The following is a 24586-nucleotide window of genomic DNA, read 5'->3' as shown; positions in this document are numbered from 1 at the left end:
ATTTGCTGGATTGTAAGATTATGTTGTAAAAATGCACTGCACTGTCTTGGTGGGTAAAAATGCAGAAGTGCTCCCTGCTGTCGCCTGTGTCTTTTTGCAGAGACGTGCAAGGGAATTTCTATTTTGCTTGAGTGAGAAGTGCAGCGCTGAAAACAGACAGTTGCCAGTAGGCCTGATGAAAAAGTGCAACATAAAAACGTCTGTCTTTGCTCAAATAGCTGGTTCTGAGGATGAAATATTTCAGTTATCTAATGCTAGGGGGATTAATTCTCCACAGTAGGCCAACTGTGACATAAATGGCACCATTTTAATTATGACTTGAGAGTTATGGACACAAACGGAACTTCATGGTAGACTGTCAGCTTTGTCGTATCTGTGTCAGTAATCCCTCAGAGTAAATCCATAAGTAGAACTCATTTTCTTCATTTTTGTATAATTATTTCATTATGGCAATAAGGTATAATAGACATTACATTTCCGGGAGGATTAGAACATTCTTTAGGGGTTACAGAATTCACTGTCCCTTCAGCCTGGTGCCTCGGATATGGTATAAGATTTATCATAATGTCTCAGGAAGACATATTACTTGAAATAGGAACGTCCTGGCAGGACGCTATGCATGATTGGCTGGTGCCTTAAAGGTCTGGTTTCAGATCACCTGTGACCAAAGCTGAAACTTAGTGAGGCATATATTTTCTTCACAAAAATAGGACACCAACATGGTAGAAATTCCCTCCATTTCTCAACTCCTCAAGATGTCCAGTTATGATCCTGTATTAGCACCAAGAATATTTGGATTGTCAGCCATAATTGTTCCTGCCACGAAGGGTATGTGACTGGGGAACAGTAGGTACTGCTTCCCCTTAGGAAGGAAGATAGGAGGCTGTCTTGCACAGAGTCAAATCATTGGTTCATCTAGACCAGTGATGGCCAAACTTTGCCCTCCAGCTGTTTTGGGACTACAATTCTCATCATCCCTGACCACTCGTCCAGTTAGCTAGGGATGATGGGAGTTGTAGTCCCAAAACAGCTGGAGGACCAAGTTTGGCCATCACTGATCTTGACACTGGGACCTTCTTCATGCGGTGCTCACGCTCTGCCACTGAGCTTCATCCCTTTCCCCTTGAGGAAAGAAAAGCCCCAAACCTATTATGAACTGTGCTCAGACAAAAGCAACGACTTTTTTTTTGTATTTTTAATGAATGCATTTTTCAACCAAAAAATTAGTATGCAAAAGCTTTCTTTATCCGACAAATACCTGAAGTAATTATTTGTAGGCGTCAAGATACAAACATGTGGCCGAAGCGAAGTAATGCTGGGAGCTTCTGAGGGAAATGTGGCTTCCGCACCACTTGTTCATTCTTTGGAGAAAAAGGATGTGGCCACCAGATAAGAAGAAAGACAGGAATAAGGATGAGTAATGGAATTGGTGTGTCGTTCCATCCTCAGCACATTTATTGAGTAGGAGTGAGTACTTGCTCAGATGTTCACAGAACCTGTTCAGACTTATTTACCTTAATTCAGTCTGTTTCCAAGCCTATTCTGTGGCTTGACGCCTCTGCTCCGCCTGTGGTGTAATTCAGGTGCGAGGAAAAATCCCACAGAGTCTAAACATGGGGTAGATGACCATATCCAAACATAAATAGCTGTTGAAAGCATATCTCAGTTGCTTGTGCGTGGAATTAACCTTTCATCATCATCATCATCATCATCACCATCACCATCGTCATCTTCATTTTCTTAAATCAGTACAGAATTAGTCTTAACTTTAGGATAGATTATCTCATTAATTATTTTTTTCATGGAGGCCCTTTCTCTTGTTGTGATGCCTCTCTTCCCCCACCCCACCCCAATGGAAGAGAACCTGGGAACAGGAAGCAGAGAATTCCTCTGGGACCTTGAGCTAATCAGGGCCCAAGGAAGAAAGAAGCAGAGGTCATTTCCTGCTCAACTTTCCACCAGCCTGAAAACTGGGCAGCTCTTCCATCACATCACAAATTGCAGTCGAGGTGGAGGGTTATTTTGAAACCTGCTCTTTTTTAAAAAAAATGTCCCATTCTTTATCCCAAAAAAGCTCTCAGAATAAGAAAGATTAGCATAAGTGATAGTCCTTGCCATCACGCTTAGACTCTAAAAGACACAACACGTAAGAAAAATGGGATGGGATGTGGAGAGGAAGGGGGGGGTGAGCTCAAGGATCAGTTCATAAAGTTACAGTTATCATGTCGCCTAGCTGGGATAGAAACTGTTCAGTTAGCCTGATGGAACGGCCAACACTACCGGTAGTTCATAATTGGGGAGAGCCAAAATCTTTCAGCCGAGGTAATAGAGTAGTTCTGATTCCTTATTCTTGTTCCCTTTTATTTAAATTAATGACTCAGTTTGCTTATTTATTAAATTTATGCCTCACCCTTCCACACAAAGGGCCTATGGGCAGCTAATTATGGGTCTTAATTAGCTATCTCATTTGCTCTCTCATTACTATGTTGATCCAGTCCAGGCATCCCCAAACTTTGGCCCTCCAGATGTTTTGGACTACAACTCCCATCTTCCCCAACCACCGGTCCTGTTAGCTAGGGATCATGGGAGTTGTAGGCCAAAACATCTGGAGGACCACAGTTTGGGGGTGCCTGATCTAGTCCAAACCATAAATGAACATGGTTTTCTTGGGTTGGAGACATAATTTCCTGTGGGTTCCGTAGTATGTAAGAGTAGTGATAACAGAGTCACTCAAGAATATATATTTGCTTCGATATGGCATTTGATATGGCATGCTTCATCGCCATGGTTTAATTCAGTTTAACATCTGGAGCTGCCGTCTACGTACTCTTAAGATAACCATTGGCTTTGCTTGCAGAATAGAATATATGGCTTTCCTTCTTTTTTTGTCAACTGTTTCAAGTGACCCATTTTTGTAACTGCCTTCTGACTAAGATTAACAGAATGAAAAACAAAGGTTATGCACAATGCAGAACTCGCAGCAACAGCAGAAAATCCTCCTGGATGGAATAAATTCTTATGTCTGTTGGTCCCACTAAACTCTGAGCAACTTCCGATAAAACATGCCTAAGATCCAAGTCGAGGGGTGTAATCAACCTGGCCTGTATTAAAAAGAGTATTTTGTGTCTCTTGTTAAAGTCAAGTTATTTAACGGATGGAATTTTCAACTCGCCATAAAGTTGTTTTGTTTCCTAGCAGACAGTCTTCAGTTCCCTGCTTGATGTCTCCACCTTCTTAAGACACATATATTGTTATTTGGTCAGTTCCTAAATTACGGTACATTTGTGCAATAGAAAACACGCTTTTGCAAAACGAAGCTAACAAACAACATTTTATTCATGTGCCGCTTGTGTTTGCTAAGCATCTGAACAGGCACATATCAGGGAAGCAGGCCAGTTTAAAAACAAAAAAAGGGGGGGAAGGCTCGTGGCAAAAATAGCAGGCAAGCTCAGAACAAAACATTTGGCCATTTTGTTCACTATATCAGGGGATCTACTGTGGTCGAAGGAGGTGTGCACTATGTCAGATGATAAAGCATTATCTGAAAAAATGAATTTTCTTTTGAGACAAATCTTAGGAATGGTGGTTCATCCTGTCCCTGAGTTTTATTTATAAAAATATGTATATACTCCCACTTTCATGTCTGGGTGGCGTAAAGTAATATAAAGACATAAAGAAGCATTTTTGGATTGAGGCATAACAAAGAAACTACAGTTCCGCTTCTTTTTGCAATATATATATATATATATATATATATATATATATATATATATATATATGTGTGTGTGTGTGTGTGTGTGTGTGTGTGTGTGTGTGTGTGTGTGTGTATGTTATTACCGGTTTCTGAAGATAGAACAGTTGCCCAACAAGACTCTCTCAGTTGATTCCGTATGCCTTTTTTGTTTCAATAGACTGAGCTGATTTGTTTTTTTCACAGCTGCATTATCATCCTTATTTTTAAAAGAATAAAGTTGTGTTTACTTCCAGAAACCGAACATTTGTGGCTATAGCCTGCCCTCCATGCAGTAGGGAAACTCTTATCTTGAAAGCCACCTTCGTGCTGACAGTCTGCAAATTGCATTCCTTGCTTTATTTCTCCTACCTACGTCTTCCAGAAGAATAAATGAATTACCGCCAGCCCCTCTTAACTGTAAGATGATATAAGGTGGTCAGTTATTGTGAGCCTTTTAAAGGGACTCTTGTTCAGCTGTGGTGGAATATAATTTGCACAAATAAAATTACTGGGTTACCCCCCCCCCCCCAAAAAAAAAAAGATTTGCAGAGTTTCAGATTCCTGTACAAAGCTGGGGAGGGTAATAATGGAGGCTCAGTCTGCTGGGTCTGCCTTCCCAATCCACATAGGTCCTATAAACTGAACATAGCTGCTGTAGATTGCCTTTGTTCATATTAAGGTGCCATTATCTAGGCAGAGTGCTGGCTGCTCATCTCATTTAAAACTAGCTGGAAATGGTATTACAGCAGGAAATATGTAAGTACCCCTTGCTTCATTCCCAAGTGTAGCAAATGAGAGGACGACAGGATGGCTTTGCTTCTTAATAGGTGGGAACTACTGAGCGAAAAATGAACCCCCCCTCCCCCAGACTCTAATGTGTACTAGATATGAAAGGAGACAGGAAACAAGGAGTGACTGCTTAGAAAAGGAAGAATGATTATTTAGGAATTGCTCAGACTTGAAAGGGTTTTTAATATTTTATCATATGTAGTTGAATATTTCCAGCTTCTGTTTATTTATAGCTTTCCCCCCACCCACACGCTCTGCTTTGTAAATGATTTAACAATGCCAAGGATAAAATGATGCCACAAAGGAGAAAGCCATTTCTCTGCTTAAGGAGCTTTTATATATTCATTATGTAGATTAGCATTAAATGAACTAAAATGCTTTAAACAAAATAAATAACTTAAGCCACTGTGTTACAAAGGCTTACACACACAGAGGTTTAATTTTATGTATATAAAGCATCTCTGTGACTTAAGTAGGACTACTCCCATGTGTAAAGTTAACTACTGGTGTAAAACTCTGGCAAAATGAGTGCCCTAAGGCCCTTCCGTCTTGCTATGGGATTTGAAGAACTCTCATTAAATCAAAAGGAGTCATTTGCATCCTGCTAAAGAGTAGGCCCATTAAAGAAGAGCAATAATAAATTTAAATGAGCAACATAATACATTTTGGAAATGTGCTTAATGTTTCTTTACATAGATATGGGCAAGCAGAAGTCATATTATACCGCATATACTCATGTATAAGCTGACTTTTTCAGCACACTTTTATGCTGAAAAAGCCCCCTCAGTTTATACTCTAGTGAGGGTCCCACCCAAGCACATTTCCGACAGCGGCAAAGGCGGAGGAGGAGGAACGAGCAGCCCTTTCGGGCCGCTCCTTCCTCCTCCACCAGTTTGTGGTATGGTGAACTGGCTTATACTCGAGTCAATAAGTCTTCCCAGTTTTTTGTGGTAAAATTAGGTGCCTCGGCTTATATTCGGGTCTGCTTGTACTCTAGTATATACGATATTATATTACATATGGGATGATATGGTGCTATTATGAATATTGATATCGGAGCAAACCCCACATACAGCAAAACCCATTTATAGATTTCCACCTGCAAATTTTTTATATAATTTTTGCCTTGATGTATTTCATTTATGTTTCATTTAACAGAGATCGGAATCTTGTGCCAAAAATAATTTTTATTCCAAAATGAGCACTGATTTAATTCCCCCCCTTATTTCTGTACCATGGTAGAAATGACTGAAAAAACGAGTAACGTGCAATTTTGCAATTTTTCAAGGCTTAAGTAGTTGCCAACTCAAAATATCAAGGGACACCACTTGCAGCAGTATACTGAATCATTTTCTGCATAAAAATGATGCATCAATTATATTTTATTAAAGTGTAATTAGGCCCAGGACTGATATGAGGGGCAGTCTGTGATAATGGTTTCAGTATCGCTGGTGAAACTGCCACCTCTCCAGAGTCCCTCTGCTACTTGCCAGTGGCAGGTTGGAGGCTTCATTAAAGTGCTCCCCTCCACCCCTATCTGATGGAGCCATGATCCTTCTCCTGCTCGTGTGCAACCCAGAGAAACATTGGAGCTCCCCAGTTGGAGAGAAGGAGGCTTCATGCTCCCCAGCTAACAGCGCCGATCTTCTGTTTGTGTGCAAAGAAGTCCCACTCTCTTGCCCTGTCCTTCCGGTTTGTGTGCACATGCTGGAGGGGTGGCAGAGGGGTTTGTTCAGCCAGTGGGGTGGGGGCAGGCAAGCTACCCTACCTCTTTCTCCCAGGAGAAAGAGGTTGCTTGCTCCCTGTGCTGGCAGAGGAGGAAAGGAGTTCTGCAAACAGAGCATGTCAGGCAATGGGGGGCGAGTGAGCTGATTCTTTCTTCTGGGAGAAAGAGGTGGCTCTCCCATACTCCCCTCCCCACCGGCGAAGACAGAGGGAGTATTGCAAACAGAGCCTCTCGCTGCTTCCAATGTGTGGGAGATGGTCCCCGCTTGCGTGTTGCCCTTGCTACTTTTGAGGGTTGACGTCTTATCGCTTTTTCTGCAAACTCAAAAAGTGTTTTGTGTCCGTTTTCAGCATTTGATTATGTAGCAGGAAGCTAAATTTATTTACCAGGGCAATGATTTCTGCCTAAAATATTTAAGGATGTGACAGTACAGAGCATACTGTTAAAACTTGCTTATCTGCTTGATAGGCACTATACGTAGGTTGCATTGTTCAAAGCCAATTCTAAATTTCAGAAAATTATGAACTAGTGGGTTGTCATGAAGGTTTAGACAGGGGTCAGCAAACTTTTTCCCTCAGACCTTTTGGGGGGCCAGACTATATTTTTTTTTGGGGGGGTGAACAAATTCCTATGCCCCACAAATAACCCAGAGATGCATTTTAAATAAAAGCACACATTCTACTCATATAAAAACACCAGGCAGGCCCCACAAATAACCCAGAGATGCATTTTAAATAAAAGGGCACATTCTACTCTTGTAAATGCACACTGATTCTGGGACCGTCTGTGGGCCAGATTTAGAAGGCGATTGGGACAGATCCGGCCCCCAAGCCTTAGTTTGCCTACCCATGGTTTAGATTCTTGGCAGGAAAAGCTTTGCTGCTCAGTGTTGCCTTTTGTACGCAAGGAACTTGATTTTTTGTTCATTGTTCATTTTTCTACAAGGAATTTAATGATAAAGGCAAAAGTATTAATGCATATTCAGTAATCCATGTACCAGTTTATAAGCCTGTTTTAATATTATTCTGTGAAGCACACTGGGGTTGGAGTTTTTGCCCTACTCGAGTGGGGAAGTGAGGTCAAAATTCAAAATACCACTGAAATCTGATTCCTCTGAAATCAGTCTTAATCAAAATATTTTTTAACTCTGGTCATAAACCTCTTCAGTACATACCCATAAAACCACAGCTGTGCTGAACTTCTCTCTTTCTCTTGTTGACTGCTTTTCAAAATTTCATTTGCAAAGCATGAAAACAATAAGCAACCTCCTTGTAATATTAAATAATATTCTGTTCATATTATTTAATATTACAAGGATGTTGTTCATTGTTAAGCAAGGAAAAAATAACTGTGTTATCTTTCTCGATAGGCTCCATAACTGACCTGGAGACTTAAAATGCCAAATCATTGTGTGTGTGTGTGTGTGTGATAGACAATGGCCAGAGGATCTAAATAGCTTTTTGTGTTCTGCAATAAAGCTTGCTTCTGTTTGTGCTAGAAGTAAAAGCGGGAGATGAAGGTATTCTTTTATTGAAGCAAACATGTGGAAAATTGCACTAGATTGTTATAGTAGAGAATATCTCCCCTGAAAGGAATGAGGTTCATCTGTAGGGCAAACCCTTACTGTGTCACTGCATTGGGGTTACTGCTGGACTCTCTTGCGGTCACTGCAAATAACGTCATGTCCATCTAAGCCATTAGAGCCGTGCAAGTGGCACATTTTCTCATCTGTAGTGTTATATTCTAAAATGTCACTAGGCATTAACTCTGTCAATGGTGATGTTCTACCACCTAGAGATGAACCCTGCCTCAAGATGATGTTTTCCACTCCAGTGCCACTCTTACAGCAATTACTGGGTCATTAATATCATTGCATGCAATTAGTGACAGTAGACTGCACACAAGGAGTTTGCGATATTTTTTTTCCACACACCCCCACCCCCACAGGAACTTTTTATTCTAACCTTTTTATTAAGAGGGGGGAAAGGAGGGGAGATGTTTAGCAACAGACTGTAGAAGATTTAGGGGATGCAGATGGAAATCGTTGAGGGCAAATCTGTTGATGGATTATATCTTCCCAGGCTCCCTTAAGGCAGCCATTTTCCCATGGACAAGCCTATGCATCATTTAGAACAATTGGTGTAACTCAAATACGAATTCGTTTTATCCATTTTTGCTCAGCTGAAGGTTTAAGAAAATATCATAGAACGGGGTTGGGAAGTATTTCTTGGACTCTTTCCAAGCTTGAGGTATAAAAATATATAAAGAGAGAACTCTTTCTAGTATGAAGAAACTGCATGTAAAACCGGCAGGTTTTTCCATTGGTTTGTTTATAGAAAACATAGTGGATTTCAGCACATAAACTGCAGTATTGGTGAGAGAGAGGGGGGGATAGAAGCTTGAAGATTCCTTTTTATTGTGTCAGTGACTCAAAAATATTCAAGGGCAGTGTTTGAGTTGCACAGAAAAGTCAGGTATAAGATGTTCAGAACACATATATTGTGGGAGCAGGTTGATAATGCCTTTTTGATAAATGCCACTCTTTCCAGTATGGCTTTGGCTTAACCTTTGCATCGTCATCCTGAGCTGCAACCAACACCTTTGCCCATCTTATTCTCTATTTCCTGCCCTGTGTTGTTTTCACACTGTCTGTTTTAGACACCAGCCTTTGATGGTGATGGCAGGGCACAATGTTGCATAGCATCCTCTATGTGCTGCCAGTGTTTGGGTGGTGCCTCCACCAAGGTTACCTTAGCTGTACCTAACAGGGTGGTAAGCTCCCACTGTGGCAGGAGTCAACAAGAGTCCTGGAAAAGAGGTGTTTCTGGTCAGAGTGCTCGCAGCATTGAGTTTCCTGGATCCAAAGCCCTGCAGATCCCCTGTGATCCTTGAGGCCCCTCAGCTGTACTCACCCTGGCTAAAGTGAGCAGTAAGCTTCGGATAAGGAGGTGTATATGCTGTGTTTGGATGGCTGTGCCCAAAAGTAAATTCCTGGGGAGCCATTGTTATTCTGTAAGCTCTCCATGCCCAGTATGCTTCATTGTGCCAATAAAGGCCTTTCCAGGTGAAAAACATACAAGTTTGGGGGAAATCCAGATTCCTTTCCCCTTAGCCGAGTGCCTTTTTCATCCCCCCCCCCCCCGGATAATGTATCTTTTCCAGCATTTAAAAGAAAGGAAATTCCTTTGAGGAAATGTGATTCTCCTTTCCCCTCTTCTTAGTCCATTTGTGAAAGCAGTACGAGCAGGGTCTGCTTGAGTATTCGCAGATTGCTAGTGCCTGTGATACAGTGACATACTCGCTGTCCTATATCTGCAAAAAAAGGGGGGGGATATGGGCAGCAATACAAAGGTGTGCCCAGTGGTGAGACAGTATGGGAGAAAAGGTAGATCAACAGAGATTTGGTCAGGTTTTAAAAGTAAATTAATTTTTTTAAAAAAAAAAACGCTTTGAATTTACAAAGACAAAAGAGTACATTTCCACTGGAATTGGTGGAACACCCTGCTTCTAATTATATCCTGCTGTTCCACTTCTAAAAAGGGCTTTGACCTTCTTTTCAGCAAAGCTACTTGCGTCCATGTCCATTGTAGGATCAGAGAACTTTGGTGTTGACTCTCATGGGAGTTTTGCAGCACTATCTCTTGCTACGAACACAATTCTGGTTTTTCTTCCCATCTCAAAAGGCTGTGAAAACATTCCCAGGGGCAAATCCTGATGGAGAGAACATACTAACTGAAACAACAATGCAGAAAACTCTTAGCTGTAATGGAACGTATAGATTGTGTAAATTATCACTCTTCATAAAGTTGACTTCCAATTATTATTATTATTATTATTATTATTATTAAAAAAAAACTTAAAATTGTGTGTGTGTGTGTGGCATTTAGGGGACCATATGGAGGGCAAGAAAAAGGCTGCACAATAGATTAAGCTAACAGGTGTCATTGCTGTGCGGTCTTTGTTAACATTTGTGGAGGCTGTTTATTGTGTAGAGCAGAAAACAAATACAGTAGCACCTCGGCTTACGTTACCCTTGGGTAACGTAAACTTTGGGTTGTTAAAGTGGCAAACTCGGAAGTGTTTCACCGCATGTGCAGAAGTTGTCTACCGCTTCTCCGGTTGCGAAAACCTCGGGATCCAGCCGGACATCTGGAATGGATCCCGTTCACAACCAGAGGTACCACTGTGCAACCCATTTCCTGTGGAGAGACTCCATAAAAAAACAAGGTTTGGCTGTAAAAACAACAACAACAAACTAGTGAAACCATTGTGGCCCTGGGTAATATTTCATCAGTTGGTGGTATGAGCTGTGGAGCTCTAACTTGAATTAGTGACACCCTATACAAATAGGTGCATCCAAGACACCCAGATGAAATAAGCTACCATGTTCTGGTCTCCTGCCTGGCCTAGTGCCACTGAATGAGCATCTTGAGATTCAAGGGGAGAAAACTATTAGCTGAGAGACGTCCTGTGCTTGCAACCATAACCCTTTCCCAATGAACGCTGCATGCATTTCTTCATGTGATGGAGGGCCATGATTGTTCTGCTTCCCCTGTCATGTAGCAGATCCAGGCATGGACTGCAAAGTACACATGGGAACCCAGTTCTCAGAGTGAAGGTGGGTGGGAGGGGGCTATTCAGGAGAAGAGAGCTCATGATCACTTGTCTTGTCACGTTTACAGTCTTAAGAAAACATGTGACACACATGACAAAGGGCATGGAGAAGTAGGTGATTGTTGGGTGGGCTTGTAAGGGGTGGTAGGTCATCAGCTGGCGGGGGTCCCTGGCATCCCTTGTACTGATGGTCTCGGAAGTATGGAAACATGTGAATTGTCTCGACCTTCTGCATGGGAGGAATGAGTCCTCTGGTCCTCAGCTCCCTGGTTGCATGTGCATAATGTTAAATCAGCAGTAGAAATGTCTTCTTTAGGAGCAGCAAGACCTATGTGTTGATTCACCTCGTGATACCATTAAAAAAAGCACTTTGAATTCAGGATTCAGTATAATTTAAAATGGCGTGTTGCTTATTTTTGTTAGTTGAAAATGAACAAACAAGGAAACGCACTCCTTCCCCAATGTAAATTTGACATGGATCAACAAGCACAGCAATCGAGCAACTCGATGTGCTTAAAATGAGTTTCTTCTACATCTTCCAGGCTCTCGAAGCTCTGGGATCAGAGGATTGGTGTAAGAAAAAAAGCAACTTTAATACCATTTAATTAAAAAAAACTGTGCTCAGAACACCACAGCTGGTTTATGTGCAGTTTTTAGTTGTTCCAGAAACAAGCACCTTGATTTGTAGTTTTTCAGTCTGTGTGGTTCCGGGTATTTTTAAATCTGTCTTGTAAAATTAGATAACACATGTGTAAGAAGAAGCAATTACTTGATGCTTTACCAAGGAAAGCATTTAATGAAGGCAAAAGCAACTGACAGCAGCTACATTATAGATATGCAATCCCATGGCAAACACACACACACACACACACACACACACACACACACACACACACTCTTCTATTTTTTGTTAAGACCTGGACTCAATAATCCTGTGAATTCACATTAGATCAAGCACAGCTTTGCATCAATAATAGTTCTTTTTGCTATAACTGTATCTAAAGCTTTGGTGATCCCCCCCCTTAGGATTTCTCCCCCCTCCTTTTTTAAAAAAACTGATCTGACTTTTAAGGATAGCATTTGCTGAAATTTGGATAATAGCCCACATTTGCAGGTTGCCTAAGCTTTTAAGAACCTTAATTTTTAAGAACCTAAATTCTTGAAAATAGGGTTTTAACTATCTAGAGGAGCCTTGACAGTTCTTTAGATGACATGCCACTTGGTTGTAATGCTGCTGAAGACAGTAAGATGAGGTGGGTTGAGGATAGCAGCCAGAGTTGGCTTTCCCAGGAGAAGACTTTGTTGACCTTGCAGCAGGTTCCTTGGCATGGTAACTTTTGTCCGGGCTACTCTTACTCACATATACCAAGCTCAGAGAAGCTATACCTCTGTGTGCACTGCATATTATATTCACCTTGCCCTCCACTTCCAGAATGTCGGAAGAAGGTAATGCTGCTCACGGCCTGTAGGCTCATCTCATTTTTGCCTCTGGTAAACAGTTTCCAAAAACCTGATTGGTCTGATACAAGAGAACTATAGGAGGAGACAGAACCATTCAAAACACTGTCATATCTTTTAAAAACCTTAGTTCTTAGGCCAAGACACATTACCACCACCGTGTGTGTGTGTGTGTGTGTGTGTGTGTGTGTGTGTGTGTGTGTGTTTAGGTCAGGGTGGGAGATGGTTAACTTTTAAGCTTTGTTATCCCACCACTGCCAAGAATAGGTTTATACAATGGTACCTCGGGTTACAGACGCTTCATGTTACAAACTCCGCTAGCCCAAAAATAGTACCTCGGGTTAAGAACTTTGCTTCAGGATGAGAACAGAAATCGTGTGGCGGCAGCGGGAGGCCCCATTAGCTAAAGTGGTACCTCAGGTTAAGAACAGTTTCAGGTTAAGAACGGACCTCCGGAACAAATTAAGTTCTTAACCACTGCATCTTCTGTATCTTCACAACAAAACAAAAAGATGCAAACCACTGTATCTTCACAACAAATACCGAGAAGCAGCTTGTGGAACTGAACCAACCAAATATATAGGTAAAGTACCGTGAATGCTTTTGGATGGTATTCACAATCCAACAGCTCCGATAAAAGCGAGACATTCCATTGTTTTTTTGTTTTTTTGCATGAGAACACAGTGGCCATTTTGGTGCTGCAATCTCTTCCTGCAAAAAAGCACTTTTTAAGGCCGTGATTTTGTGTGCATGTCATGTGACTTGTGTGGCAGTGTGGGCCTGGAAAATCACATCTTAAGTTACTCATCTGGGAGTGTGTGATATCTAGAGTGCAGTAGTTATAGTATCAGACAAGGACTTGGGTTCATATCCTCACTCAGCTATGGAACTCAGTGGTTGATGGGTCAACCTAAGCTCTCTCACAAGGCTATTATGAAAATAAAATGGAGGGGAAGATGGGCATGCACACAGAGATCAGTACAAAATTTAAAGCAATTCAACTGCATTTCAAAGCACCAGTATTTTTTCTTCTCCAGTTGTATGGTACTGGTTTCACAGGGCTGCTTGTATAGGGTAATGCAAATAAATAGATCCTCCATTTTTTTAACATCGAATCTTAACTGATTGCTTGAGTTATGTTAGCTTAGCTCAAATTATTTAATATTAAATAATAAATAATTAATATTAATATATAAGGGGGAGGGATTGTGGTTGAAGTGGACACCATCACCCAGCGCTTAAAAATACAATCAGTAGCCGATGCCTAGGGTCTGTGGCTTCACTGCAGTACATTCCTCTTGCTTTTACAAAGCAATTTTGCATTCTGTTTGGAAGAGGGGCATGTGTCTTGATTTTGTGTGTGTCTTTGCTTCATTTCTAATCTCTTAGGGAATGAAAGGCTGTATCCAGGCACAAATCCAGCAGCTTAATTCACCATCTGATTAGAGCAATGTTACTAACTTGATGGGTTGAAAACAGCCAAGATCCAGGCAGTGGCTTAGCCTCCCAGGAGGCAGAGTAATAACAATCAAATAAAGATGTATTAAAATGTAATATTACTTGCGCTCCATGGGGACTGTATGGAAATCATAACCCAGAAACTTCCTTGTCTGTCTGTCTCACTGATTTCTTTTCCTCTGCATTTAGAGTGAGCCCACTTCATTCTATAAACAGGGGTGGCATGGTTTTTGAAGCATATAAATGTGACGAATCAAAACTTGGTTTATGGGATTTTCAGTGCTTTTAATGTAAGATTACCCTTTGAAGGCCAGACTTTTTCAGCCAAGTAAAATGGTCCTTGAGCTTGAAACCATGTTTAGAATTGTATTTTAGAATTTCTCTGCATTGCCCTCAGAAGATTTTTCATTGTGTTTTTTAATTATGTATCTTTTTTAAAGCAAAAACAAGGAACAATCATGCAAACCCTGCTTTCTTGAAATATAATTCCTTTAACTTCAGTGTATACAAGTCGGGATATTGAGACAAAATAACACAACAGTGACAAAAACATGTTACACCAGTTTCATTACATTGATATTTTGTCTCTATCTCTGGGCGATTTACAGAAATAAAAAGGCAAGTACTGTACAGTACAAAATTTAAATGATAGAAATACTAAAACCAATTTTAAATCAAGACATTCAAGGTCACAACAAGCACTGCAACTAAAACCAACATAAAAGCAGCAGGGGGAATGTATCAGCCTGCAGAAATCGGAACTCACTAAGCAAAATGCAGCCTAGTGAGTACATATGTGGCCAGTTTTGCTAACTTACATGGGCAGCAAAAGCAGGAGGTTCATCACGTCCTCAGTGGACTGGTATTTATTTATTGAAAATTTATACCCCAGCTATCTGCCTGAAAACGAAGCACTCCAGGCAGGCACAACTGTCCCCAACTATCTAGAATACAAACAGTATAAAAAAGAAACTTCAGAACATGCTCCAAGAGCAAAAGCAGTATCAGTCATAGTGATATGAGACTTGCCTTGACAGGGTCAGTCACAAATTGTGTAGGAGACTAGGTGAATTTTTTGGGGCAAACGACATTTTTTGTCTTCAGCTTTATTATTATTCTGAATTATTTATTTTCTTTAGTGTTAGTTATTCACTGATTCAAATGGGCTTCCAATTGTGGTTTTCTACCTAACAAGTTTTTTCAGTAATAAACAATATTGAGATTGAGATATGAATGAGACAGGGCTGGATAGCTCAGTTGGTTGGAGTATGGTGCTGATAATGCCAAGGTTGCAGGTTCGATCCCCATAAGGGACAGTTGCATATTATTGCATTGCAGGGGGGGTGACACTAGATCAGGCATCCCCAAACTTTGGCCCTCCAGATGTTTTGGACTACAATTCCCATCTTCCCCGACCACTGGTCCTGTTAGCTACGGATCATGCCTGCACTAATGATCCTCAGGGTCCCTTCCACATTTATGACTGAGAGAGAGAGAGATTTAAACATGGAGAGATGAATTTGTTTTTATGTCAGTGAAAACCTTACTGTTTACTTACATGGAATAGAAATGGCTCTGATTTCATAGAAAAGCAAGTTAGACCTTTTCATCCATGTTGGGAGCCTGAGTTCAGCTTCTTTAGTTTGCTGGGTGATACTAGCAAAAGGAGGACAGACCACTGTTCTGTTCCTAAGTAAATGCAATTTTAGAGGGGGAGGGGAATTCCTTTGACAAGTTACTATGATAGTTCAGTTTTTATTATGGTGCCAACATTAGACCATGTGAGGACTGTCAGCTGCCCTATGGTGAAGTAATGTTTTCATTTATACGGATGTGGATAATGTCATTGCATAGCTTGGCCATTGGGTGGCGCTGGACTTAGTTTTATTTCAGTGGAGTCAAGAGATCCTTGTTGCTATTCTGTTCTTCTTTAAGAGAGGCATTTAATGCCCTTGTTGATGTGTCCTTTAAGCCTTCATTGGAGAATAAGAAAATGAATTGCCCATGGCTGCTCAGCTGGTTTAGGGCTATGATGGAGTCACTTTAAAAAAAATCTATATATTTAGCTGAAAGGAATAAATGTTTCAGAATATGACAGTTATATTTTAATAAGGTCAAACTATCTTGGCGTTTTCTCTTGTTGTTTATACATTCCTTTTTCACCAGCTATCAGGAGCTTCAAACAACACGCAGAGTTTCATCCCAGGCAAATGCTGCCCAAGACGTGTTGATGACTGGAAAAATGCATCCCATCATCATGGTTTTTTAACGCTGCAGCGCACGCCAAAAGGGCACCACCATAAAAAGCAGGCAAATGAGGAATGCAGGCGATATAGGTGCCTGGTTTTTATTTCAACCCAAATTATCAATATCTCGGTTCCCCAGCGAAAACATAACTCCAAAAGGAGCTATTGGCTGCAGCAACAGAGAGTTTCTGTTGCTTAATTGTCAGCACAAAGCCTTTTCACTGCATTCTCATTTGCCAACAAATGTTCAACTGTCCTCATGAGCCTAGTGTTCCTCACGGTAACTTAGAATTCATCAGGGACTTAGGCGAGATCAGCATTGCAACTTTGATTCTAAAGATGTAAGGCACCCAGGGATCCTTTAGGAGCGCAGCGGTATAACAACTCCTATATTCCTTTTGTGGCACTAGTTTTGAGATTTCGTCGTCTGCAGTGTTCTTTGCTGTGTCATACAGAGGCTAAGCTGTGAATTGTTTAAGTTGCATTGCCATTGCTTAGATCATGGGTTAAACAAGATGGTCTCTCTCTCTCTTTTTTTATTTACAGTGTAGAAAGACACCGACTGCAGTCTGACTCTATTACGTTTTAATCTGCAAAAGGCAGCTAAAGGCAGTTGAATTCCTGAAGCTTAGTATTAAAGAGCAGGATGGTCACTGTTTATTTGCTATTTTCTCTACCGAAGCTCTATTTCAGTATTTCTGTACACTGTTGGCCAGTGTACAGATTACAAGGACAGAAACAAAGAGGTCATAAAAAAAACCACACAGCAAAAGATGCATTTGATTTATGTCCCAAACTGGTTCTTAGTATTGATTTTTCTTTTCTCTGAGGGGGAGAAAAAGATCTCAACAAAACAAAGCTATACATCTCCATTATTTTCTGTGCTTGTCCCCGCAGATGTGCACAATTTTCCCAAGCCAAATTTCTCACTTTAAAAATGCACATGCAAGGAGTTAGAAAACGAAGAGGTGAAATTTGGCCAGCTACGGTAACTTTTGTGTGAGATGGAAAGCCAGAATTAGCCCGGGATGCCTGGGCAAGCTCAGCTACAAGGATAATATGAGAGGGAGCTGCAGAAAGGAAGTTCATGTAGTGAGGAATTATGTTACACCCACAAGGAGGGCGAAGTAGAACAAAAGCAGGAACTAGATCAAAGGGAAGGAAAAGGTTCATAGTTTTTGCAGCTAGTGAGAAGATTAGAGAAAGAAAAATATCAACATAGGGCTGGGAAGACACTTAGTGAAAGGGGGTCCGGGTGTATGAAGGAACTCTGGAATGCATATAAGGTACATCTTTCTAAGAAAAAGAAGGAGTTATGGGGCCATATCTAAATTAGATGAAAAGGAGATTCTTCTTAGTACCAGAAGTGCCGCTTAATTGCTTTTTCTTCATGAAAACCCCCTGCAAGGACTTTCATGGCTTTTTCCTTTCCTTTAATATTTTAGTAAGTTATCAGATGTTGATGCAAATGTGCCTTGGAAAGGCTATAGAGCACTAGGGTAGGAGAAAGTACTGGGGAAACCCCCCAATAATGTTGATACCAGATTTATTAGGGCTATAATCAGTTAATAATATTAAAAGTTGTCATGACGTTATTCATCAAGATAGATAGTCTGCACAGCTATTTCTGCTCAGTGCATGAAATATTGTTTGCAACTTCAAAATCCTTGTGATAAATAATGCCAGTTCTCTAAGTCCCATGAATTAAAATGGGGACCTGCAGGTTCCATGCCTTCTGAGTATCCCTGCCTTGCAACTTGATAATTAAAATAACAAGAGCTAACCCAGCCCCCTCCCCAGTCCAATCCCACTCTTCTTGCAGCTTTCTTGAGCAATTTTCCGGTGACATCTTCCCCTCCCTTTTGGCTCTCAGCTGATCAGCAACTTCCCCTAGAATTTGGGAGTGTTCATTGGTCTCTGGGAAGAGGATTTGCTGCAGTGGGATTTTTTTTGCCAAATTCTATTTGCCCTTAAGGGGAGATGGATAGGTAGAATATTTCCCTGATGAGTTAGGCAAGCTAAGGAAGCAGAAATGAAAAGCTGCCTTTGAGTCTTCATTTTGTATGCTTTTTGCTTGAGTGTGTGCATCAGTTTCTTGAAAAGTTTACGACTTGGGAGTTCGTAAAGCATCCTGGGCCACAGTTTCCCTGCCCTTCAGGTGAAGGCAGAAATGGAAATAGATGCAGATGGGTTTAGTCCAAGTGATATACACACAGGTGCTAGAGTACACAAATGAGAAACTGCAAATTCTGAGTTGCGCCCATAGCACAGCTCTGCTGCCATCCCAACACCTCCATTTTTTCAATCGGTAGGGCTCTCTGGCTTGAGAGGAATGCAAGTTACTTGCTCTGCCGAGGCTGGCAAGGCTCCCTTTTCTTTCCAGCCAACTCCCAGTTTTTCAGGGCAGTGTAGGTATAGGTGTGGAGAACCGTCTACTCTTTCAACCAGTGGCATAATAACAAGACAGCCAATTGTTCATGAAAGAAAAGTGCCTAGATAAGTTAGAAACCCGATAATGCGTTCCAGCTTTAGGTATACAACACAGTCTGCTCTGTTTGCCTGGCTGTCGAGCATTTCACAACTTTTTTTCTGGGTAAACCTGAACAGCAGGAGTGAATTTGAACAGATAACATCTATTTTCAGGTACTCTTGCTTTGTGTGTAACTTCACCTGGTGGCATCCTGAAATCTTTCACTCTGTGTTTGTGTTTTTTCCAATCAGCAACATCTAATGGATCACTGGAAGGCCTGGATAACCAGGAGGGAGGGGTGTGTCAGACAAAAGCCATGAAGATCCTAATGAAGGTTGGACAAGGTAAAGACCATCTGTGTTTTTCATCAAACAACTTTGATCAGCCCCTGGGCCCCATTGAGTGTCCCAGCTTCTGCTAATAAGGTGAAACAGCATGAAACAGCGGAGACTATTTTAGCCTGCCTTTCTTTGGATTCTGAAGGCAAAAGCCTATTTTCTGCGCCTAAGTTACTGGCAGATTTTACAGGAGGAGAGTTAATGCAATAAGGTCTCTTCATTGGAGAGCTCTCCTTGGAAAGAAAGGTCACCCATGAACAACATGTGCTGCAGTTATTCTTGCCTGCGTTCTAAACATTAAAGCACAGTTTCAGAGCTCAGAATTATTTGAAACAAATGAAAAGGAAAGGGGGCTAATGCTCCCTTCATTTGCTTGTGGCAAATCCTCCCTAAAGAAGAGAGGGTTTTGTTCATTGTCCTTTTCTCATATACAGATAACCTATTGTGCAGAAAAAAAACCTATTCCTTCTAATTAGAGGTTGGTTTAGTAGTCAATCAACTTGCCTGCTATGCTGAAATGTCATCTGCAAAGGTTTTCCTGCCAATTTCAGGAATCCCCTTCATTTTCTGCCACTAGCCTCACAATCTAAATCTCTGAAATAACTCTATAGCTTTTTCTCTCTTGCTTGCTTTAAAGGAGAAAATTACATTCTCATATCTTCTTGTATTCCTGCATAAAGGATCTTCTGTTCAAAGCCATTCATGCCTCGTGAAAATTGATAACCAGCTTATAAAGCACATTATTGTTAGTTTGTAGTGAATCATTTGTGTTGTTTCAGTTCCCAATTCTGGTGGGTCCCCAAATAATGCTGATCCAACTAAACGCCCGGAACAGGAAGCTGGTACCAACGGGAAAAGCTCTACAACAAGTCCCTTTGTAAAGGATCATGCAGGTAAACAGGAGAGCTTTTAGATTTTGAAGGAGGTGATTTTAAAGGCTATTTCTCATACATTTTATCTCCCATCATTAAGGGTTTATTAAATAATAAGAAATAACAAAAGCAAGCATTTGCATAGGGAGAGGTAGCATGCGTACCAGTGTGTGAGAGGTCAAAGATCATTACTTCTGCAAAAGTAAGCCTCTCTTCATTTGCATTTCATAGAAATGGAATTGTTCCATCTGGAAATACTGCTAGTTTCAAAAACAAGGGGAGAGAGAGAGAGGGAGGAATCGAAGTAGTTATAACACGCTTACAGGAAGAGAGATGACTTGGTGGTCATTGGTTGCAATCCAGTTCATGGTTAAGCACACTTGACTCAAGCCTAATTGAAGTCAACTAAAGGATCCTTAACTGAGCACTAGATTGTAGCCATTGTCTTCTGGCAGTATTTATGAAGAGTTCATCATTAGCACTTATCAGGCTTGCTTTAAAACATGTATAATTACTGCTGTCATCCTCTGGCTGATCACATTGGCACTCTGAATAACTCATCTAAGCAATATATAATGACTGAGCTGATTCTTGGATGAGTATAAGACGAGTATTTATCTTAAATGTCAGAATGACAAAAATAGCAGTAGCAGCCATTGAGGTGGTTCACGGGGTGAGATGTATCCCGCAGCACATATATGGAGGGGGAAGCAGCCTTTCTGCTCTTACTTCTCTGAAGGTGGCAGTAGAGGTACGGGATATTGCATAAACGTTGTGCAAGGGGTATGGTCATCGTGATGACATCAGCTACCCTCACCTATGGCTGGGCAAACATCTACCCACTCAGACAGCCATGGGATTGCACAGTTCTGGCTGTGTCATCCCATGTCTGCCTTGCCATTGGCAGATAGGGGTAGGAAGTCCCCTTGTCCGCTATTGCCACCTCTTTCACCTCGCAAACCACCGCATGGGCCACCACTGTAAGTTTCTTCTTTTTATTTCACTTGAATGAGGAAGAATAGCGAGGGGAAGTCAGTGAGGAGAAGAATCACAGACTATGACTTCAGTTGACTTCAGTGCCATCGTTGGTGTTTTTTTTTTAACTCCTTAACCTGCACACCATTATTTGCCATTATGCTATTAAATCTTTTGCTTGTCAGTTACTTGAGCAGGCATCAGCAATTTTGTGCTAAGGGAGGATTTTTCTACCCAAATTTAGCCTCCACAGCAATATTTTCTCTTGAAAATAGGCATCAAGTTGCAGCAAAACCTATTAAAGGTTTTCTCAGCGACAAAGCACCAAATTTGATTTAATTTAAAACATGCTTGCTGTGTGAGCTCCATATCAGTTTGCATCCTTGTTACCGCTATTCTAGCTGCAGGTACATGGGAATCTTGTTCCCAGCAAAGCCCCCTTGCTACCAGCTATGACCAGCACTCACCCCTGCTGGCCTCTGTAGATCTAGTGGGCTAATTTGCTCCACTGGATTCTACACAGAAGGGCAGAGCAGGTGCCCATCTCTGCCCTAGCAGATCTGTGTGAGCTGATTGATCCAGGATGAGGCTAGACCCTCTTTGGCATCCGTCTGAAGCTGTTCCCACCAGCCCTGTTTTAACTAAACCATAGTTAAAAAACCAAAACGCAACAAAATGAAGCAATATCTATTGGGGTCTTTCAGCATTTCCACCTGCTTTCCACCTGGCAACACAGATTCATCTCCAGACAGAGGTTAAGCGCACAATGGCAAAGTTTAGTTCAAATTAGTGTTTGAAAAAGAAAGTGGCAGGGGAACAGTGAGTCTTGAGAATTCCCTCCCCCCCCCGTTTTTATCCCTATTAGCTGCTTTGAGCTGACCAACATCTGTTAAGACATGGTGTGCATCAAAGGCTGCCTTGTCAGTGCCAGTCCTTGCTGCTGATGGGTGATGATAGATGAAAAGAACACAGTGTGGTTTGGGAGCAACATAAAAGTGAGAGAAACAGACACAAGCGCCTTGCTGAATGTGAATGGCTGACTTGTGGCTGGTTGTTCCTAGATGTCTTTCAGTGCTGCAAACTGGTGATGGGACAATGATCATTTTGAACTTAGATCTCTCTCTGTCTCTGTCTCTCCCCTCTGCCCCCTTCCTTCCAACTTTATCCCTAGGTCCCAACTCAGATGGAAGCAAGGCTGGACATTCCAGTATCCTTGGTTCAGAGGTGGCCTTATTCGCAGGGATAGCTTCAGGGTCCATCATATTCCTCATCATCATCATAACTCTGGTGGTTCTATTGTTGAAGTATCGGCGGAGACACAGGAAGCATTCTCCCCAGCACACGACGACACTGTCACTTAGTACATTAGCCACCCCAAAACGCAGTGGGAACAACAATGGGTCTGAACCCAGTGACATTATCATTCCTCTGAGGACTGCAGATAGTGTCTTTTGCCCACACTATGAAAAAGTCAGCGGTGACTATGGACACCCAGTGTACATCGTTCAAGAAATGCCCCCTCAGAGCCCAGCAAACATTTATTACAAGGTCTGATGAGCACTCAGCGCGGTACCTTTTTTTTGAAGCTCTCTCTCTGGTCAAAATGCTATCCATGACGCGGGGGGTGGGGTGGGGTGTTGTGATGAGCCCCTGCCCTGGTTACTGGACCAGGTGCAGCGGAGGGAACGGCAAGCCCCACCCTGTGACAAGAGAGCCACCTTGAGATGGACAGCTTCCCTAGCCTGTAGAATTCCTGCCTTGGTGAACAAGCATTTACTTGGAAGTTGGAAGGATTTGCATAGAAGATACCTGCCCCCATTGCTGTACGTTCATCACCTCCTAAGCCATGTGCTGCTGGCATCCAGACACGTACGAAAAGCCCAGGGAAGATGGAGCAACTCATGGATGCTAATGGTTTTTAGGCGTTTGGGGAGGGAGTCGGAAGTCACCAAGCTTGAAGCAGCCCTGTGACTTTGTGTGTACTCTTAAGAGCTTGCGGATTTGTCATACAGACCTGCTTTTAAGTAAGACTTTTTAATCATCCTTCTTGCTTTTAGTCAGTCCCTGATGCATTTTACTTCAGCCGGGTAGCATTCTCCACACTAGTATTCATTCACACTCCTCAACCTACATCACTACTGGAAAGCATATAATTATTATTATTATTATTTTATTTTTGCCATTCCATACACCATCCGTTGGTGGTAGCAGCCTCACTTGAATGATTAGTGCTTTGTGGGGTGGGGTGGGGAGGGGAGGGTGGAACTGGGCTTGCTTAATAAAGGAATCTTCCGTCCCGAAGCTAGCTTGCCAGCAGAGCCAAGAATATGAGGAGGAAGGGCTGATCGAATGTTGTTGCCTCTGGAATATCAACTGGGCCAAGCCAGACAATTTAGGCAGCGCAGCACTTCTGATATCTGGAGTTCTAGGAAGCAAGTTAGAACACACAGCAACACAAGCAGCTGAAAAGGGTCTGCATTTGAACGATGCCAAGGTTGTTCTCCAATAGCAATGTGTGGGAAAGAATAGTTCTCTCCCTTTAAAGTAGGACAAAGAGTGTAAGTAAATGGACGTGCCTGGGAGACAAGACAATAGTGATATATGAGGGCAGGACTGCTGGGGTACTTACTGTGCCAGCAATAAGATGTACAGCTTTGAACTAGCTGTAGCAAAATCTCGGTCTGTTTCAAATGACATTTCTTTTTCTTTCCTTCCTTCCTTCTTTCTTTATTTTAAAAATAAAAAAGCAGACTCTGCTCCTATGCTTATCACATTTTTAATTAATCACAGGACAGGGGGAAATTTGTTTAAGAAAACAGCAACATCTGACATAGAAAAATCACATGCTTAAAAGTCAAGAGGGCTATAATTCCATCACCTAAAAAGAAAGCATTCTCATCTCTGAATATTAATCAGGGTTTTATTTTTTCCTCCGATCAAGCCTTGTTTCTGGCAATGCATTTGCAAGGGAACCCTGTACGTACTCCGGACACTGCTGCTATCTGGGGTATTCTCTTTCAGAGTTAAAGCACATATGGTAAACTGCTTACGGTCAGTAAAGATGCAATACATTTAGACACATGAGAGGGAGACGTAAGGTATGGCTTATTTATAGTAGGTGTATAGAACCCATGGAATATAAAGTAGCAGATTTTGTTATGATTACTAATATATATATCTATATATATATATCTAGAGAGAGAGATTGCACAGACTCTACACCAGAAGATGTGAAGTTCATCTGTGGCAATGAATTGAACCTTAAATTGTCAGGGTTAAAGCAAAATGATTGGGCAAGCCTTCTTTGGGGGGGGGGGGGGAAATAGCTTCACTCCAAAAAAAGAATACTGAGAAAATAACAAAGCCCTCAGTCTAAGCTGTCTTGCATAACTCATAGACTAGGAGATACAAACCCCAAAATATCACAGAATTGGCGTAACTGCATCATGTATTTAACAACCGGATGTTCTGATGTGGGTTTTCTTTTTCTTTCTTTTTCTTTTCTGTGTTATGTCCCTGTTTTGTTCCCGCCCCTTTGCCTTACAAGATGGAGTCAATTCAGCTGGTCACAAAATACGGAGAGTTTCAGTTTATAGAGTTTCTGCTTGAAGCATGGTTGCTGTCCTCCTTCCAACCTCTTATACCCTGGGGGAGGGTGGGAGGGGAGATCTACTTTTTTATGTGCTATGCAAAATAGATGTCTTTTCACATAGTCCTGTTACCATAGCAACGATTCACTTTCTGGACTGGAAAGAACATGTAACTACAGCATTTTAAGGTTCTCGAACCTCCACTGAGCACGTGAAGAAGAAGAAGGAGAAAAAAAGTACTGTCATAGAAATGATTACTCTCTGTATTTCCTGAACCTGAAAATGATGTTGGTCCAAGGAGAAGCAAAGAGGAAGGG

The 24586-nt window shown here is 41.6% G+C and overlaps 1 protein-coding gene across 2 annotated transcripts in view; it reads left to right on the top strand.

The window, feature by feature from the left end:
• Positions 1–24100, top strand: part of EFNB2 (ephrin B2) — a 53744-nt gene extending 29644 nt beyond the window's left edge. Inside the window, exons 3-5 of one of the 2 annotated variants that reach the window (XM_035115091.2) lie at positions 18746–18838; positions 19612–19725; positions 21851–24100. In XM_035115091.2, the coding sequence (XP_034970982.1) occupies positions 18746–18838; positions 19612–19725; positions 21851–22233 (590 nt within the window). In that variant the 3' untranslated portion in view covers positions 22234–24100. The remainder of the gene's footprint in view (positions 1–18745; positions 18839–19611; positions 19726–21850) is intronic. The other variant, XM_035115092.2, reaches the window with a different exon arrangement.
• The last annotated feature ends 486 nt before the right edge of the window (positions 24101–24586 follow it).

Source organism: Zootoca vivipara, chromosome 4, assembly GCF_963506605.1.
Source record: "Zootoca vivipara chromosome 4, rZooViv1.1, whole genome shotgun sequence".
Lineage (NCBI taxonomy): Eukaryota > Metazoa > Chordata > Lepidosauria > Squamata > Lacertidae > Zootoca > Zootoca vivipara.
The sequence above is the reverse complement of the archived record's forward strand: the minus strand, read 5'-3'. Positions and strand labels throughout refer to the sequence as shown.